The sequence below is a fragment of the Bufo gargarizans genome, chromosome 7 (genome assembly GCF_014858855.1).
Source record: "Bufo gargarizans isolate SCDJY-AF-19 chromosome 7, ASM1485885v1, whole genome shotgun sequence".
Taxonomy (NCBI): Eukaryota; Metazoa; Chordata; class Amphibia; order Anura; family Bufonidae; genus Bufo; species Bufo gargarizans.
Window position 1 is genome coordinate 62,040,153 of NC_058086.1, and position 19,181 is coordinate 62,059,333.

General features: G+C 42.4%; 1 protein-coding gene across 1 annotated transcript in view; it reads left to right on the top strand.

Moving 5' to 3' along the window:
* Positions 1 to 19,181, top strand: part of SHCBP1L (SHC binding and spindle associated 1 like) — a 116,780-nt gene that overhangs the window by 77,926 nt on the left and 19,673 nt on the right. Inside the window, exons 5-7 of the mRNA XM_044302388.1 lie at positions 1,736 to 1,841; positions 4,101 to 4,254; positions 14,584 to 14,834. Of these exons, the coding sequence (XP_044158323.1) occupies positions 1,736 to 1,841; positions 4,101 to 4,254; positions 14,584 to 14,834 (511 nt within the window). The remainder of the gene's footprint in view (positions 1 to 1,735; positions 1,842 to 4,100; positions 4,255 to 14,583; positions 14,835 to 19,181) is intronic.

The following is a 19,181-nucleotide window of genomic DNA, read 5'->3' on the forward strand; positions in this document are numbered from 1 at the left end:
GGGGGAGAGAAAAAGAACAGTGATATGGTGGAGGAGGCTGGCCGCTGGCGGCGGAGTTCGGGTGCCGAAGGAGAGACTGAGTGGTCTCGCATCTTCTCCGCTAGGCAGCGGAAGGCACGCTGTGATAGCCACAAAGCCGTGGGGGAGAATATCTGTACGGGTGCAGAGGGGGTGATGGGAGTTCAGACAGTTAACCCAGGGCTGATGGAAGGAGCAGTAGGGAAAAGGGGGTAATGGAGGTTACCTTTTGTGCCAGTAGCTAATGATCGTAGGTTCATCCTGCTTCCGATGATGCTGGGCGCGATAGCAAGCTGGACGGAGTGCGCCAATTTTTGAAAAGGAACAGGGGGTGTGAACTGAGGTTGATTGATGGTGGGAGGGAGAGGAACATGTACATTGATTTGGCTGATTGGTGACAGTAAGGAGGGGGCTGGTGTGATGGAGGATGTAGGGAGGGGGATTGAGGATGTGAAAAAGAGAGAGGGAAAACGACTACTGGGCTTGAATGGGAGAGAGAGAGAAAAAAATACAAAAAAAACCTGAGAGCTACAAAAATAAGGTTTAACAAGTTATTATGAGGTGTGATGGCAGAGAGAAGTAGCAATGGAAAAGCGAGGGTGGGTGGGACTGGATGGGGGGTAGGGGGTAACCTAGTAAGGAACACGTACTGGAGGGGACTGGATGGGAGAAGGGTAGCTGAGGAGAAAAATAGGGCTTTGAATAGGTGGACCGGCTGGTTTTAAACAGCGTGCTATGGTTTCCCTTGGGTATTCCTCACACTAACATACATGCACATACAACTTGTGTGTGTATGTGTGTATATATATATTTATATATGTATGTTCAGGTATACATTAGGCATTTACCCCTGATTTTTCTTAACGCAATTGCCTCCATTAAATTTTAGCCACATACTGATGTGTATATATTTTATTTATTTATTCCTCTATTTATGTATTTATATATTGATATTTTAATCCATATTAACACCTGTACATTTTTTGCTTTTCCCTCTATTATTATTATTATTAACTATAATCAATTATTAACTATTATGAATAGTTTTTTCGTAACTAAGACTGATCAAACACTAACCTTATCCTCAATTTTATCATGATTATTAACCATTTAAGCTATCTTGAATGTTTTGTATTTGCACTTCTTTTCACACGCTTGTAGATACACATATGTTTTTTAGACTTCAAAAAGGAGTATTATCTGCTTCGAAACGCATTGTCAACCTTGAATAAAGAGAAGTTTGAATCTAATACTCACCTGGTCGTCCAGTTGCGCCGATATAGTTTCTCCACCAAGGGTGTGGACCTTTACACGGGCTCCATCCCTTCCAATATTACTGTTCAACTCACAAGGGCTGGCAACCCATCAAAGTGAGGACTAGACGACACTGGCAGCACCGACCTCCCACTATCACCTACATACACTTGTGTTGTGCCTACGCTCGCACAACCACACAAGGTGAGCCTAATCATCCCAAAAGACCCTTCCTTTAACGTACATACCACCCTATGAGCGCCTTTCCCCCTCTTGTTGCCCTCTTCTGCTTTTCTCTCAGTTGAATGCTCATGTTAAGCAGTTTTGTACGCAGAATTCTGTATGGAAAATGTGCCAAAATCCACTAAAAAAGTTTTTTTTTTGTTTTTTTCATGGATTTTTATTGCTTGTTTTTATGTATAAACATTGCTTTATTAATCATTTCACTTCTTAAAAATTACAGAGCTCATGGACCATTTTTCCCAAGAGTTCTAAGACGTAAAAAAGGTCCAAGAAATTCAGGAGAAGTTGTGACGCATGTTGTGGCAAAAATAATGACTGCAGACATGGTAAGAACTAAGTGTGAGCTACCATATAGCAGAAATACTTGGCGGTTTTCCTAACTCCTATAGAGTTTGTATGGAGCAGCAGGGCAGATTTAGGACTGCCACTCCATACAAACTCTTTACTTCCTATAGTCGATTGGGTGAGGAGAAAAATTTAATTCAAGAACCTGTTAGTAGTGATCAGTGATGGTCCCACCTGATGCTTAGGTTGGCCTTTCTTTTTCTAAACAATAAGCTCTGCATGTAAAACGTGTAAAAACCTCTATGGGCAGGTGAATTTTATGTATCAAGAAATAATCACATTCAGAAAAGACAACTACTGAGTTACATGCAATCTGTACCTCACACTATAAATTGTCAGTTTATTACCATTTTTATACCTTAAATCTTTTGTAGTCCCTGACAGTTTGGGAATAATAAGAAGCCTTGATATTTTAATACAGAGGCCAGTTTTAGCCATGAGTTGCAAGCTTTTTCAAAGTAATTTACATTATAACACTAATAGTTGTTTTTTGTCCAGATTAGAAGGGAGAGTATGTCACACTGGTACTTTATATAAAGACAAATTATACTTTTCTTCCTGAGTATATGCCTTTGTAAATGCAGTACAATATCCTATTGGCTATAGATGGTACAGATTGTCTTTGCATGTTATTGCCAAGTCTTTAATCTACAAGAATACTTTGATCTTATTCCATTTTGAGATTACATTGAAATGACATATATACTTACTTCTGAAGGCTGTATTACACAGCCCGATTCTGCTGGCGATTGTCAGGTGGGAAGCGTTCCTTCCCAGCAATCTCCTGCTCGCTAGCGGAGAAAACATGCTGATATTACATGCAGCGATCTCCTCCTCAGTATAGGGAGGAGCAATCGTTATACCATCGCTCTTCCAAATACTGAATCATTGTTTTCCGGCAGCAGATAGTGATTAGACACCACAAACTGCCACCTGCAAATGATAGTTTTTAAATTTGTCAAAAGATTTGGATTATCCGATGAACTAGTGTTTTCTCGTTCATCGGGTAATCAGCGGCAGTATTACACTGCCAGATGGACGCTAATGATTATCTGGCAGAAAATCTGCCCGTCTAATACAGGCTTAAGTCTTCAAATCCATTACTATACATTGAATATTATCTGATACTATGCTAAGAAATGTTATCTTTTCCATATGTTTATAGTTCACAATGAATTATTATAAGTCTAAAGCTTGTATTACATGGGTAGATAATCGTGCAGATCATTGCTAACAAGCATGCATAGTAACACTCGTTAGCCATGATCTGGCAGTGTAAACCTGCCACTGATTACTTTCAAACGATAAAATCAATCAATCGATCGTGCTGTCTAATCACAATCTGCCACTGGCAGAGCGCATATTGACAAAAAAACTTTCTTTTTTGGGGAATGGAAACCCCACAAATGGCACCAAAGGTATTTTTTCATGCTGTATATGTGGGTTGTAATCTGATGGTAATTAGTTTACTATGGAAAAACAAGGTGACAGATTCCCTCTAAAGGAAGAGCAGGACAAACATACCTTTTGTGGAGCTTTTATCATCAGGTATCAATATGTGTGAATATGAAGTTTTATTCTGCCAGTTTCTTCTCTCAAGTGCTTATGGTGGAGCTTCACAGTGAAGTGCCCTTTGCTTCACAGCCTTTCCTCTCTGCTCTGATTCACAGATGTAGCATCCAGCCAAAACACCACTACAGTTGTCACTTTGGCAACATAAAACCCCACATATTAAAATCAGCATGCCATTGATACTGCACAGTGAAGAGAATGGCAGCAGGGCCAGCTCCATTCATTACACAATGGACATTGCTGTGTAGTTCCAATGCTGAATTCCTGAACTGGGGCTACTTGGGAACAGCCGATTGGAAGGGTGCCTGTGTCGGTCATCAATAGTAAAATACTGGATAAACCCCTTTACTCTATCTCCTGATCCATACAGTTACTGCCTTGGATTAAGTATAACTATAACAAACGCCTGATATTCAACCAGAATTTACCCCTTGAATGTTAACCTTGGTCTTCACCCTTGAATGTTGACTTTGGCAGTGCAGTACAACGCTGCAAAATTCAAACAGGTTCTCAACTATATAGATTGCTCAAGAAAAACAATTGTGGCATTTTAATATGGGCATGGTAGTAATATAGCAAGCATGATGTTACTGGACTGTTTAGATACTTAGACCTTTTGATTTTCTTGTGTGTTACATAAACTTTACATTGGTCATTTTTTTTTATAGGTGAAAGAATATGCTCCAGACACACTAATTCAGCAGCATAATAATTTGGATACTGCTTTAGAGAATAGTTATTGTGGGGATACTATAGTGATTTTTCCTGGGGAATATAAGGCTGAAGCAATGGCTATGTTGACAGAAGACATCACCATTAAAGGTTAAAATTTAATGTTTAAAATGGTCCTCCTATAATCTTGTACAATATGCTTTCTAATGGTTCAAGAATCCCCTGTAATATGGCAATGTACTCTTGAAAATGTACCACCTACCCCAAACATGCATGGAACTCTAGGAACTAAAAAAAAATGTTCTGAGCTACCGATACCATGAACAGCTCTTATCACTTATTTAAAATAATTACATCCTGTTATCTGGTAACAGTGAATTACAGTCCTAATTGGAAGTGTTTCAAAAGTTAAAATACTAGAAGCAGCAGGTGTGGATACTCTTTGCTGTGGAGTAGAATTTGAAAAGTGACTAAATAAATCTGTTTAAAGAGTTATTCTGGTAACTTCAAGCTGTCCCACTGAGAATGGGGGTCCGTGCCCCCATCTTGATGGAATAGCTGGTCAGGCATGTGCCCCACCCTGCTCCATTCATTTTTTTATTGGATTGCACCCAATAGCCATGTACATCATCACCTATATCTGGTAGTGTTACATTGGTGACCCGTGCCTATGCTGCCCCACTACTGGAGGTCTGACATCTGGCAGCAGGCTGGGTGCTGGTGCCTTGTATGGTTGTTGGGGATACCCTTCATTAAACTTCACCATATTCTGCAGTATTGTAAGGGTTAAATCCTTCTTTGGTTCTCTGTGCAGCTACTAGGCTGTTTCTAATGTGTTAATCAGCTTCTGTTATATATGCTGTTCTGTTTGTCTCATTCTCTGCCTAAGCAATAGGTTTTGGTTCTAGCTTGTTAGTCCCAGTGTTTGGTGTGCCGTTTCATTTGTTTGCCTGCCTGTGTACAGACCTTTGCCTTATTCCTGACTCTGACTCTCCACTGGGCCTGATTATCATATTGTCCTTTGTTGCCTGCCCTGACATTGGACTTGTTTCACAGATTTGCACTGTGCTTGCCCTGACCTCGGCCTGTTGCTGACAAAGAGTTTTGTCTGATCCCTCGGTTTCCCACACTGGTGTCTAAGAGAGCCTAGGTCAGCTCTCAACTACACTGAGAGTACTCCCGGAAGTAGTGGTCTGATGGGTTCTCTGCACCAATGTCCAGATACATGTATAGGGGTTAAAGGGTTAGTACCAGGGTACTGCCAGGATAACGCCCTAAGGTTTAGCCCAAAGTCAAACCAACTGGTTGAAACGGTAGTTCCACACCCACTGTCTATAACAGGTACTCCTGTAGAGAATTAATGGATTCATGCTCAACCTGCTGCTCTATCAGGACAAGGATACAGGACATCTGTCCTTGGAATTGTTGGGGGTCCCAGCAATCTGCCCCAAATGATAGTTGTCCCCCATCTAGTGGCTAGGGGAAAATTTGAAGTTCCCATTTCAGATTACATGGATGGATTAAAAGACCCATTTATTGTTTTATTTTGCGCTGATTTATGTCAGTTGTAGAGAAAAAAATAATACAGAGTAATTAGTAAATCCCCTACTATGTTCAGCAAATGATGCACTATAATGACGTCCATGTGAGTGGGCCTCACAGTATGGTATATTATATACTTTTGTGCGTAATTACCGGTAAGAGCAATTATTGTTTTCCCCTCACCCATGACGGCACCCATGCGAGACTAAACTATAAGACAAAGAAAAATTAGGGAGGGGGGGGGGGGGGGACAGCTTGTAGCACTTTCCTCCCAAAGGCCGCATCTGAATCAAGATGCAGTCTGTAATGTCTAAAAAAAAGTATGGGGAGAGCTCCAAGTAGCGGCTCTACAAATCTGGACCAAAGAAGCATCTGCCCAAGAGGTCGCAATGGCCCTGATATGAGCTCCAAACCCCGTTGGAGGAGGCAGGCTAAGGGAAGAATAGGCAAGAGAAATAGCATTCTTCACCCATCTAGCAATAACACTAGTGAAAACTTTGCGGCCCCTACAATTTCCCTGAAACCGGATAAGGAGTTTTTCATCTATCATCCAAGGTGATGTGGAATCTAGGTAAAACACTAGACACCTCCTGACATCTAGGCAATGAAAATTTTCTTCTAACGTATTGAGTGGGTCTGGGCAAAAAGAAGGTAGTATCACATCCTGACTTCTGTGAAAATCTGAGACCACCACCTTGGGTTGGAAAAATGGAATTGGTCTAATGATCACTTTATGCTCCAAAATCGTGTTATAGGGAGGGAAGGCAGAAAAAGCTTGAATCTCAGATACCCGTCTAGCCGAGGTTATTGCTAGAAGGAAGGCCATTTTAAAAGAAAGCATATTGATAGAGATTTTGCTTAATGGTTCAAACGGCTTCTGAGATAGGGCCGAAATAACAGTATTCAAATCCCAGGGAGGAGACAATTGTCTTAAGGAAGGATATAACCTGGAGGCTGCTGACAAGAATCTTTTAATCCATGGATGATCAGCTAACCTATAATCAAAGAAATATGAACCTTTAGTGTGGAAGCCTTAAAGGGAACCTGTCACCAGTTTTATGGTGTCCTAATTAAGGGCAACATAAATAAGTGACTGATTCTCTTAGCAAAATGCTGGGTCACTTTCTTTAATTGACCCAGTCAATCTGCCAACATCTTGTATTAAAAAGCACCAGCTGATAATGATGAGTCATGAATATTTATCAGCTCCTGACTCTCCCCGCCTACCTGCTGCTGATTGACAGTTATTTTCCATATGAATCAGCAGCAGGTGGGCAGGGGAGTGGCTATATCTCTGAATTAAAAAAAACGCTGGACTCACTGACATTACGCTGGACTCAAATCAGCTCATTATCATGCGGCATGTGGCATCTTTGTGTGTATATTATGAGGTAACCATCTGTCACACCAGTAAGTGAATACATCTAAGGCACCTTTTAGTAGTTAATGATTGTATATAATTAGTTATATTATAATCAAATATCCACATGACAGGTTCCCTTTAAGATTCCTATCTATCCCCAACATAGTGTATAAGGCCATAAAAGACATTTGTCCATCCAGTTGCCCTACTTGTAAAAAATCTAGCATCCTTGGTATTTCTGGAGATTTAAAGGTATCTGGGTTCTGACCTAGGAAGGTAGAAAAAATATTCAAAATTTTAATATATTTTTTAGAGGTAACCGCCTTCATACTTTTTAGCAAGGTGGAAACCACATTGTCTGACAATCCCCTTCCCGACCAGACTTCCCTTTCAAAATACATGCTGAAAGATGAAGGACTTCTGGGCTGGGATGAATTAGCGGACCCTGGTAAAGAAGATCCTCTCTCAATGGTAGGGACCATAGAGGCTGTTCTGCCAACCTCAGAAGATTTGAATACCAGAACCTCTTGGGACACTTTGGAGCTATCAGAATAACCGAGGCTTCCTCTCTCTATTTTCTTCAATACTTGTGGGATAAGGCAAAATGAAGGGAAGGCGTACCCTAATTGGCTCCAGTCCTGTGCTAACCCGTCCATTGCTGATGACCTGTCCAAATGATTGAGGGAGAAAATATTTTCTACTTTCCTGTTGACTCTTCTGGACTATCTGCAAAAATATTTCTTTGTTCAGACACCATTCTCCCTGTTTTATGGAACCTCAACTGAGGAAGTCCGCAATAACATTCTCCTTCCCCTTCAGATGCACCACTGATAGGAAAAACATTTTTCTTTCTGCTATGCAAAAGATCTCCTGGCATAGATGTAGGAGGGAAGAGACTCTTGTTCCTCCTTGACGGTTTATGTAGGCCACCACTATTGAATTGTCCGAATGAAACACAATCTTCCTGTTTTTTATTTCCGGAAGAGGGACCGTCAGTGCCATCTCTACTGCTTTTAACTCCTTGAAATTGGAGTCTGCTTTTCTTGTAATCAGATCCCACCTCCCTTGCCAGTATCTGTTCTGGGAGTGGGCTCCCCAACCTCAAGGGCTGCCATTTGTGGTAATTATGGTCTGGTCTGGAAATGTCCATGGAACTCCTGCTGATAGACGTTCTGGTACCATCCACCACAGCAGGGAGCATCTTGCCTTTGAGGAAAGGTGGAATTTTTGATCCAAGGAACAAGGGGAGCAGTCTACAATCTTAGAATGTCTGCCTGAAGATCTCTGGAGTGGATTATGTGCATAAGGTACTGCTGAGATTGCTGATGTCATCTGCCCTAGTACCGCCATTGCTTCCATGAAAGTACAGTGGTAGGACAGGAAGACTGACCATATTTGTGCCCTAATCGACTCTCTTCTTTGAGGTGGAAGAAAACTTTTTTGTAAACTGAATCCCCCCAAAAACCGCAAACTTGAGAAGGAATCAGATTAGATTTTTTCCAGTTGATTATCCATCCTAGATTTTCTAAAGTGGAGCAGAGGAATTTCATATCTTTTTCTTTTGACTGGGAGACTATCAAAAAATTGCGTCCAGATAGGGTACCAGAGTAATTCCTGACTGTCTTGAAAAACCCGCTAACTCCGCTACTACTTTGGTGTAGACTCTTGGAGCTTGCGCTACCCACGAAGGGAAGCGCTCTGTATTGGAGATGCAGCATCTTCCCCTGAACCCAGACTGCTGTTCTTAAAAACTTTTTGGAGGAGGAATGGATTGGAACATGGTAATACGCATCCTCCAGATCCAGGCTTGCCATCCAGCAATCCTGAAAGAGGAGGTTCACAGTTGTTTTTATCCTCTACATTCAAAATTTCTTGTAGACCAGGGATTTATTCAGTTTCTTCAGATTTAAAATAACCCTGAATGTTCCATTTGGTTTCTTTACCAAAAACAAAGGGGCATAGAACCCTTTGCCCCTCTCTGTCTTGGGGACTGGACAAACTACTCCCTTGTCTAAGAGAGAAAAAAATCTCAGATTATAAAGCTTTCCTTTTTTCTGGATTTTTGGGAAGAGAAAAGAACTCCAGACGGAATCTGTTTTTACTATTACACTTAGGATCCACTTGTTCTGAGAAATGGACCTCCAGGCTGGGAAGAACTGAGACAGTCTTCCTCCCACCTGACTTCTGGTGTCATTGCGGTTTGTCTTTTGGTCTGTTTTCCTGGGTTTTAAACAAATAAAACCCAGATCTTTTAGGAAATTTTTCTCTTTCACTTCTATTACTTTGCCTACCCCTTTGTCTTTTAAAACTGGCCTGGGGTTTACGGAAAAAAAATACGTTTTCATCGGAACCAGAAACCCAGTCTTTTTGTCAGGAGGCTCTCTCTAAGATGTAATCTAGAGAAGAACCAAACAAACTAGAACCTTCACATGGGAGGCAGCAAAGTCTAGACTTTGCCTGATTTAATCCAAATAGCATGCCTTGCTGCATTTGACATCGCATCTGCTCTGTCAGAAAAAACAGACCAGTAGAAGTGTCTGCAAGGAAATCTGCTGCCTTGAGGAAGGTTCGGAGGGAGGATAGTAAGTCCTCTCTAGGAGTTTTGTCTCTAATATGAGATCCTAGTTGACCTAACCATAACCTTAATGACCTGGAGACCCAAAAGGCGGCAATGGGCGGCCTGAGACTTGTAGAAGCACATTCCCAAGTACGTTTAAGATAAACGTCTGCTCTTTTATCTAAAGGATCTCCTAAACAGCCTAAATCATCAAACGGAAGAGCCAATTTTATGGGGCTACTTTAGCTACAGGGGCATCTACAGAAGAAGGTTCTGTCCCATACGCCCGCCACTGACTCTTCAAATGGATATTTTTTATTAACAGAATTCGGTATAATTTTTTTTTCCATCCTTTCTTAATCAGTGCTTCTATGTTCTTATGAATGGAGAAAACTCTATGGCATTTAGGGCCAAGGCCCTCAAAAACCTGGTCAGCGATAGTCTTAGGCTGTTTTACGTCCTCCAATTGCATTGTTGTTTTTACGTCTTTTAACAAAGGCTCAGTATCTTCAGGTGGAAATAGCGCTTTCCCCGCTGAATCCTCATCTGAAGACATAAAATCAGAAGATAAATCCTGACCTGATTCTATGTCTTCGTCTTCCCCAGAAAGATCAGAGAATTAGAGGTACGGCTTTCTGGTGATTTCGGACGGCCCCGACTGAAGGATTTAAAGAAAGACTTCAGATTGTACCAAGGCCTTAATGGTTTTAGATAAGCTATGGGATTCTTCCATGACTAACTTATCTATACAAGCTTGACATAGTGGTTTAGCATATGAAGCTGACAACGCTACTCTACATCCTCCACATTCTTTATGTTTAGTTTTGCCGGAAGATTTCTTAGTTTTTTTTTGCTACCTACAAAAAAGCAAACACCCCCCAAATTTATTAGTAGAGGATCAATCTCACCAATTCGTAGAGTCAAGCTTTCCCACTCCTCAGGTCCAATACCAGGCTTGTGGGCCTCGAGGTTTCCAAGGGATCGGCGCGTCTGGCTTCACCTGGTTCCGATAGGTTTCCCGGAGTCTCCAGATTCTGCACAGCACTGTGTGCGCACCAAGGCTGGCTGTCCCCTCCTACTGCTGACTTATTACGCGCCTCGGCTCCTTTTAACACCAAGTCCAAAAAAAGCCTAATCCATGGGGAAGGTGAGCCCTCCCCTTTCCGGTTAGCGCTGCCGAAAACGGCCTCAATGCACCGGAAGAAGCCGCCCCGGCGCGCATGTTTGGAACGCATCGGGAGCACGCTCCGCAACTTTGGAATTGCACTACTATGGACCGGGAGCCACCTGAACACAGCCACAGCGGCTCCCCAATGAGACTTGGGAGGAGGCAGGAAGCAGGACAGACTTGGGCGACGGTTGCCTCAGGAGACTTACGCCGCCAGGGATAGGTCCCGCTACAGTGTTGTAGACCTGGACCTCCCCCAGCCCCCCAAGGTGAGAACCTAAAAAAAGAGGGAACTCCTCAGGTACCTCCTATCCGGAGGACAGGAAACCTGAACTGAGGTGTGGTGGGGGTGTGAACCATTTTATCTCTTCAGGTTTCCTGTCCTGGATGGGAGGTCCTAGTCGCATGGGTGAGGGGAAAATGTCATCTTTTAAGGACTGACCAGAGGGGGAGGGGGGAAAAACATGTCTACATGTTTAATAAAATGTATACTGCTGATGATTGCTAATATTTTTGGTTGGGACTTTCCTGTTTGTATTGTTAAGAGAAATTACAAGATGTCCAAATGGGATCTGGGCATGATAGTACATTTGCCTGTAATGTAGTGGTACAGGAGACAGTTTTCTATAAATTAGTAGAAAAAAATACAAAATAAGTAACTAAATTCATGATTGGTGTCAAAATTAAAAACAGTGTGAACCTTGGGTGCTTTCTTTTAGCATCAGCAAAATGTTTATCTGCATGCCAGAAAAAACATTACAGGACGTTTTACAACTGGAGATTTAAAGCTTTTGTTAGAAGTTAAAAGCGGTCTTGGTTTAAGCAAGAATTATGCTCTGTGGTGTCAAAATTATTAATATGAGAAAGAAACACTAATGCCTGTTTCAATGAAATCTGTTATATCAGGCTGCTGATATAACAGGAACGTGGCTTACATCCAAAAGTTAAACTAACTTTTTAATGCAATCATATTCAACAAAGATTGTAGCGGGAAACCATACAGACATGATCCGACAACTTATCCACTCGGTTTTAGATTGTTTTTTTTGCAGTGTAACTGACAATGGGAAATGTCATTGAAAGTAATTTTGTTATGGTAACAATCATTTATTTATTTTTTTACTATTAACCAGCTATTTGATTCTTTCTAAATTTGTGAAAATGTGTTTCATTTATGAGAAAAGACTTTTTTTTGTGTAGTGTTATATTGATTTTTGGGCCAAGTAAACTATGTGAGATTCCACTGTTTGCCTTCTCTTGTTAAATGGCATCTGTCACCACAAAGGACTATGTCAAACAGACAGCAGTTATTCATCCACACTTGCAAGCAGAGTCCCATGATGGTATCTCCTTATGATCAATCACCAATCCTCCAAAAAATACTTTTTATAATATGCAAGTTACCCTCTAGGTGCAAAAAGGGCAGTGTTGTTGCACCCAGAAGCTCCCCTCTGCTGTAATGGAAAGGACAGGCAGTCCCTGAAGTCTTGTGGGATCGTGTTCTGTACAAGCGCAGTAATGGGGTGGAGACCATCTGGCAGATGAGCAATCTCCATCACTTTACTGCACATGTACAGAATGCGATACCTACGAGACTTCAGGTACTGCCTGTCCTGTTCATTACAGTGGTGGGGGCATGGCATAGAAGACAAAGAGGGGAGCCTCTGGGTGCAAAAGCACCACCCTCTTTGCACCTAGGGGGTCATTTGCATATTATAAAAGGATTTTTTTTTCCCCTGAAGATTGACAGAACATATGGAGATGCCAGAGACCTTATGGGGCTCTGCGTGCAAGTGCTGATGGACAAGCTGTCGACAGTTTGCCATAGTGGTATTTGGTGACAGAGGCTCTAAAGGTTAGTGACTTTAAAGGGATATATTTATTTTACTTTTGGGAAAGGGTGGTGATTTGAATTTTAATACTTTTTTTGCCTCTATAGGAACCTATGTGCGGCAGCCTTGGATCATTCAGAAGGACCGAGGCTACCGCACACAACATCTAGCTCTCCTGATCCTCGCTAACGGGAGCTGTTTTTTGAGCTCTGAGTTGCGGTGGTTACATTTGACCTGAGGAGTTAAACGGTTTCTGTCACCTGAAAAATTGATATTGAGCTGGCTGACTTTAGCGATGTGCTAATGTCAGCTGAACATAACTATATTAGTGCCATCTTATTGAGAAAAACAAACTTTTGAGCCTCTAGGAGCAGAGGGTGTTGCCCCTGCTTCTAGAGGCTCTGTTCTCCCACCTCTGGCCACGCCCTGCTACACTAGATTGACAGGGCCAGGCATCGTTGGTCTCCTACCTCCGGCCCTGTCTGCAGTGTAAATCTTGCGCCGTTCAGTGAGGACGGCGCAAGACTGCAGGCGCAGTGAGGAAGCTGGCAGCCGGTGAGCACCCTTCACTCACTGCGCCTGTGCCGAATACTGAACACAGCAAGATTTACACTGCAGACAGGGTCGGAGGTAGGAGACCAACGATGCCTGGCCCTATCAATCTAGTGTAGCAGGGCGTGGCCAGAGATGGGAGAACAGAGCTTCTAGGAGCAAGGGCAACGCCCCCCTGCTTCTAGAGGCTCATTAGCAGATTATAAAAGTTTGTTTTTCTCAATAACGGCGGCAGGCAGTGAGATGGCACTAATATAGTTATGTTCAGCTGACATTAGCACATTGCTAATGTCAGCCAGCTTAAGGGTCCATTCACACATCCGTAATTTGGGTCCGCATTCGTTCTGCAATTTGTGGACCCATTCACTTTCAATGGGGCTAGAACAGATGCGAATCTGCATTTCCAGGATCCGCATCTGTTTTTTCAGGATCTGTTTTTTCGGGATCCACAATTCCGTTCCTGAAAAAAATAGAACATGTCCTATTCTTGTCCGCAATTGCGGTCCAGAAAAGGCATTTTCTATTATAGTGTCTGTGATGTGCGGTCTGCAAATTGCGAATCGCACATTGCAGGTGTCCGTGTTTATCCACAAAACACTTACGGACGTGTGAATGGACCCTAATACCCATTTTTCAGGTGACAGAAACCCTTTAAATGTATGCAGTCGACGTTCTCTTTGATCGCGTTCATTAACCCCAGGTGTCTGGTGTTTGAAACAGCAGGCACCCAGCGGCTGTGGCAGCCGCCACTGTATATTTACTCTAGGTGGTCGGGGTTAAACATTTCCCATTAAAATCAATAGTCTTCATTTTCTATAAACCTTATTTCTCTTACAGATTTATGTCGACATTAAAGGGATTGGCCCATCTCTTACATTGGCGGTATATCGCTAGGATATGCCCAATGTCTGATAGGTGCAGGTTCCATCTGTGGAACCCGCACCTATACTTGGAACAGAGCTTGCAAAGTGTCGGAGGGCGCACCGCGCACGCGCGGCCATCCTACATTAATTTCTATTGGCGTACCGAAAATAGCCAAGCGGAGCGATGGGCTATTTTCAGAAGTCCCATTGAAATTAATGGGAAGTGCACGGGCGGCCACCACTCCATTCACTTATACGGGGTTTATGGAGCTGAGCCAGCTCCCGCCTATTTTCAGCACTCCCATGTGCCCAATGGCATTTTGCAGACGCCATTCTAAGTATAGAACCTCTAGGACCTGCTTCTATCAGACATTGAAAAGAAATGAATATCGCTAGGATATGCCCTCAATGTCCAAGATGAGAATACCCTTTACCCTTTAATGTTTCGTTTTATATTTGCATTTTTTACTTATGTGAAAGTTTCTTGTTTGCCCTGAGCATCTTCATATTGCGCTTTTATTGAGATTGGTGCCAGTTATTTGTATACTGTTTTTTTTTTAACACAATTGCTTTTGAAAGTAATTTTTACAAATCTTTTGTAGGCATTGGGAAGAAAGAAGAAATAATAATTGCTTCACTTCCTTCGAGCGATAATTTTGTTGTTTCCAGAGCACAAAATATAAAAATCATTCACCTCACATTAAGACAGAAAGGGACGTTTGATGGCATAGTAGTTGTGGAATCTGGCCATCTGACTCTTCAAGATTGTGATCTCCAGTGTGATGGGACTGGCGTTTGTGTTCTTACCGGAGCAGCGTTAACAATGAAAGATTGTGAAATAAGTGGCTCACAGGTAAACTATGAAGACTTAAGGAATGTACCTGCCATGGACAGTGATGGCATATTGTCTTAAAGGGGACCTGTCACCACTCCTGACATGTCTGTTTTAGTAGCTACTTGCTTCCCCCATGTAATAACAATTCTGGAGCATCTATTCTTATGAGACTAAATATTCCTTTATAATTGTTACTAGAAGTTATAAATCAATTGCTAGCAGCTTGCAGTAAAGGTACAGATGGTTGTTACTAGTTGGGGGGGTGTCCCTGTACAGTCTGAAACCAGCAGCACTACTACCCACTACTAGTAACACCCAGCAGTACCTTTACTGCATACTGCTCGCAATTTATTTGTAAATTTCTAGCAGGAATATACAGGAATGGCAGAACACAGAGTCATAAGAATAGAGGCTCGAGAATTGTTATTACATGTGGAATGCAAGTAGTTACAAAAACAGACAGTGATAATATATTAAATAGGGCATGTTAAATAGGTGGGATTGGACCCCACTGACCTTGTGAAGGAAGGAGCCACAGCTACTTTATATGATGATACTAGTTCAGTGTTTCCCAACCAGTGTGCCTCCAGCTGTTGCAAAACTACAACTCCCAGCATGCCCGGACAGTCTTTGGTTGTGCGGGCATGCTGGGAGTTGTAGTTTTGCAACAGCTGGAGGCACACTGGTTGGGAAACACTGTACTAGTTGACTGATTAGATGTTGTGATTGTGGCTCCCTACTAGTCCCTAGAGAGCTCAAGATTGGTAGTGATGTTGTGTGGGAAAACCTTTGAAAGACCACTGCCACGTACCAATTTCAGCTCCTTCATTCATTCATAGGGTATAAAAGTGATGTGGTGCATAAACCTTTTTAATAAAAATATTTAAGTTTTACGGTGCCCTAACTGCTTAGTTTTAACAGTTCCAGCGCGTGTCAGTGAGTCCTCATATTTATGAGCACCTGGCTCTCCCTGCCACTGACTGACAGTCACAGTGGGCAGGGAGAGACAGCAGCTGATGAATATTCAGGACTCATCGACATGCACTGGATCTGTTCAATACAGGAATTTAGCAAAACAGCTGGGTCAAATGAAGAAAGTGGGATCTGGCACCTTTTATGTTGTCCTTAGTAAACCATAAAACTGGTGACAGATTCCCAGTGACAACGTATCCAACCACTACCAGTGCTCAGTTCACCAGCAATATCAAATGCAGTAATCTAGAGGCTGACTTTCATGTATGCTGTTAATAAAAACAATATATCCAATAAAGGAATAGTTATCTTCTAGGTCATCAACCCTCTACTGATGAGAGAGGGATAGACACAAAAACTACACAAAGTTAATACCAGGGTACACTGTGCCACCCACCAATCCGGTGCTGGAGTGGTAAGTAAGGCCAAACACAGACTAGTGAATTCAGTGCAAGAAACTCGCTATGTGTGGCAGTTCTGAAGTCTGCTCCTCTGACAGGATCTCACAACATTACAATGATTTATAATGCTGTGTAACCCTGAGAGACCAGAATATTGTCAGTATAATTAAATACATTTCAGGTCTCTCAGCATTATAAATCATTGTAATGCTGTGAGATCCTGTCAGAGGAGCAGAGTTCAGAATGGGAACTCACACTGCCACACGCACTAAAGTCACTTGTCTGTGCTTGGCCTTAAAGGGGTTGTCTGCTTTTTTTATATTGATGACCTGGGGTAAGTATTTAAAAAAATGCCAACCTGGTGGGGTTTTCTCATGCAGTGATGATGGGATTGAGGAAAAATGTCCATCAAAAGGGCACCCTGCAGATGTAAACAACTCATCGACAGACGTGATCAGAGGAGGCTGTCAAGAATTGTTCTGATGAACAGGCAGTGGACAGTCATGCATATTGGAGCACAGTATGATGCTCCATGTTTGAACACACAACTTGTCAGCAGTTGACCAGTTTGAGTACCATTGCTGTTTAAGGGAAACAGAAAGGCAAGACTCTAGTAGGCAAAAGAGTGCAAAAATTGGATCACTGAGCAGAAGAAAAAAAATCCTGATTACTCGTTCCGTGCAGATGCGAGCACCTTCCTGTCAGGTGTCAAATAGTGTTGAGCGAACTTGTGTTTTCAAGTTAGGCGTACAAGGTTCGGGTTATCTATTAAGAGTTCCGTTATAGGATAGGAGATAACTATTAGATCGTGGGGGTCCTACCACTGGGACCCCCACTGATCATGAGAATGGGGGCCTCATACCCTCTATTCATTTCTATGGGAGTTCTGCAGATAGCAGAGTACAAAGCTCAGCTATCTCCAGAATTCCCATGGAAATGAATGGCTACAAGCACGCCCAAAAAGCTGCTCTGTTTATTTCAGGAATACCCCTTTAACTAAGCATTGTTGTCAACCAAGTTCATCCCTTTGTGACAGCTATTTACTCTGTGAGAGGAGGACACTTTCAGCAGGACAATGCACCATTCCTCAAGGGTTGTAATCATGGATTGATTCCTGTAACATGACAGTGAGTTTTCCTTGCTTCCCTGACCGCCACAGTCCCAGGATCTTACTCCTACATGGCATCTCTGGGACGAGGTAGATTGGGCTGGTCAGATCAGTACCTCCATCTAATTTGTGGCAACTGTGAGAAGCTGTCCTCTTGGCATGGGCCAGTAGTCCAGCAGAACAATTTCAATACGTAGTAAAAGCCATACTTCAATGAATTGCCATGGTCCAATGTTCTTTTTACTAGATGGATCTCTCTGCCAATCTAATGGACAAAATCAATATCTGGGCAACGAAGCCACTTTAAAAAGCCATTTTATTCAGTGTGGATGTAAAGCCTGAATCCAGTCCACCCATAAAAAAAACTAAGGACAAATTCTGTTTAACCATATATATTATGGAATAGCTGTGCATGCAATCGAATAACATCTAATAGTGTGCAAAAAATAGATTTTATTTTTAGGCCTTATCACTAAACCATTGTACAGTTAAATGTTTTTAAAGTGTAACTCATACTCGTAACTCAATATTCAACATTTCTGTAATATACTTTATTAGGGAAATGCGTTGAAAGAATTTTCCTAGCAACACACTAAGGCTACATGCACACGACCGTATGTGTTTTGCGGTCCACAAAAAAAAAAAACAGATGACATCCGTATGCCATCCGTTTTTTTTGCGGCTCCATTGTAACATTGGACAAGAATAGGACATGTTCTATTTTTTGTGGGGCTACGGAACGGACATACGGATGCAGATAGCACACTGTCCGCATTTTTTGTGGAACCGTTGAAATGAATGGGTCTGCATCCTATCCACAAAAAAAACGGAACGGAAACAAAATACATTCGTGTGCATGAGGCCTAAGTGAGCTAGCTAAGAAGGATCCTTCAGCATTCTACTAAGCATTGAAGATGACTACAGCTCCTCTCCTCCTCCTATATTCCCAGTGTCTCGTAGTGATGATGGTCGGTTTTCTAATAGATCATTAAAGTTTGTTAATGGCCCTTTATGGTAATTAGCTGCTAAGTACCCTGCTTTTCCCTGTCGTCCTAACCAGCAGCACAAGTGGGGATTCCTCCCCTGTGAAGCCGGTCAGGCGGAATTTTTGTTGAAAAAGAAAATTACTGCCAAGTATCATTAATTAACTAATTAAACCCACCCCTATATAGGATTCCCCACCCTGGCAGGAGGTGCTCTTTTTCTGTCCTGTGAGCCTAGGACAGGCTAGACTCCCAAGCTGGAGTCTCTTTACATCTTCTTAAATTTACTGCCTTTTTTCTTTTTGGAATACCTGCTGAGGTGCCAGGCCCCTGTGTTCATGGATGTGCCATTTCAGCATCCGTTTTTTTCTCTGCCGCTAAAGCTTCGGTCGGCCGGCGCTCCTACTGCAACCCGGAAGTACTTCATCTGACGACTTCCAGAGGGGCGTGCGGCTGCTAGTATTTTCTTCACCTCCTGTCCTCGATGCGCGTCCAAGGACAGAAGGCAGGGGCATCTGGTCTTTCCTCTGCCGACCGCTCCGGAGTTCTGAAGCTTCGGGCGGTCGGCGCTACTGCGGGTGTCCCGGAAGTGCGTCCGTCATCTGACGACTTCCGTTCGGGCGCGTGGCGTTTGCCGCCGCTACTACAGTCCTGATTGCAAAAATTCATATTTAGTATGGCTGGATCTTTTTTTTTTTTTTTTTTCCATATTTTATTAATTTATAATGCAAAAATTCATATCCATATTACAGTTATAATATTATAAAATCCTTCAGTCCGTAAATTTGTGATTTACAACATGATTAAGAATAATTTCATACAAGTATCCATGCTTGACATATTGTTGTCTATACAGGGGAAAAAGGTCAGGGGCCCGCAGCCCGGGCGGCCACCAGGGAGC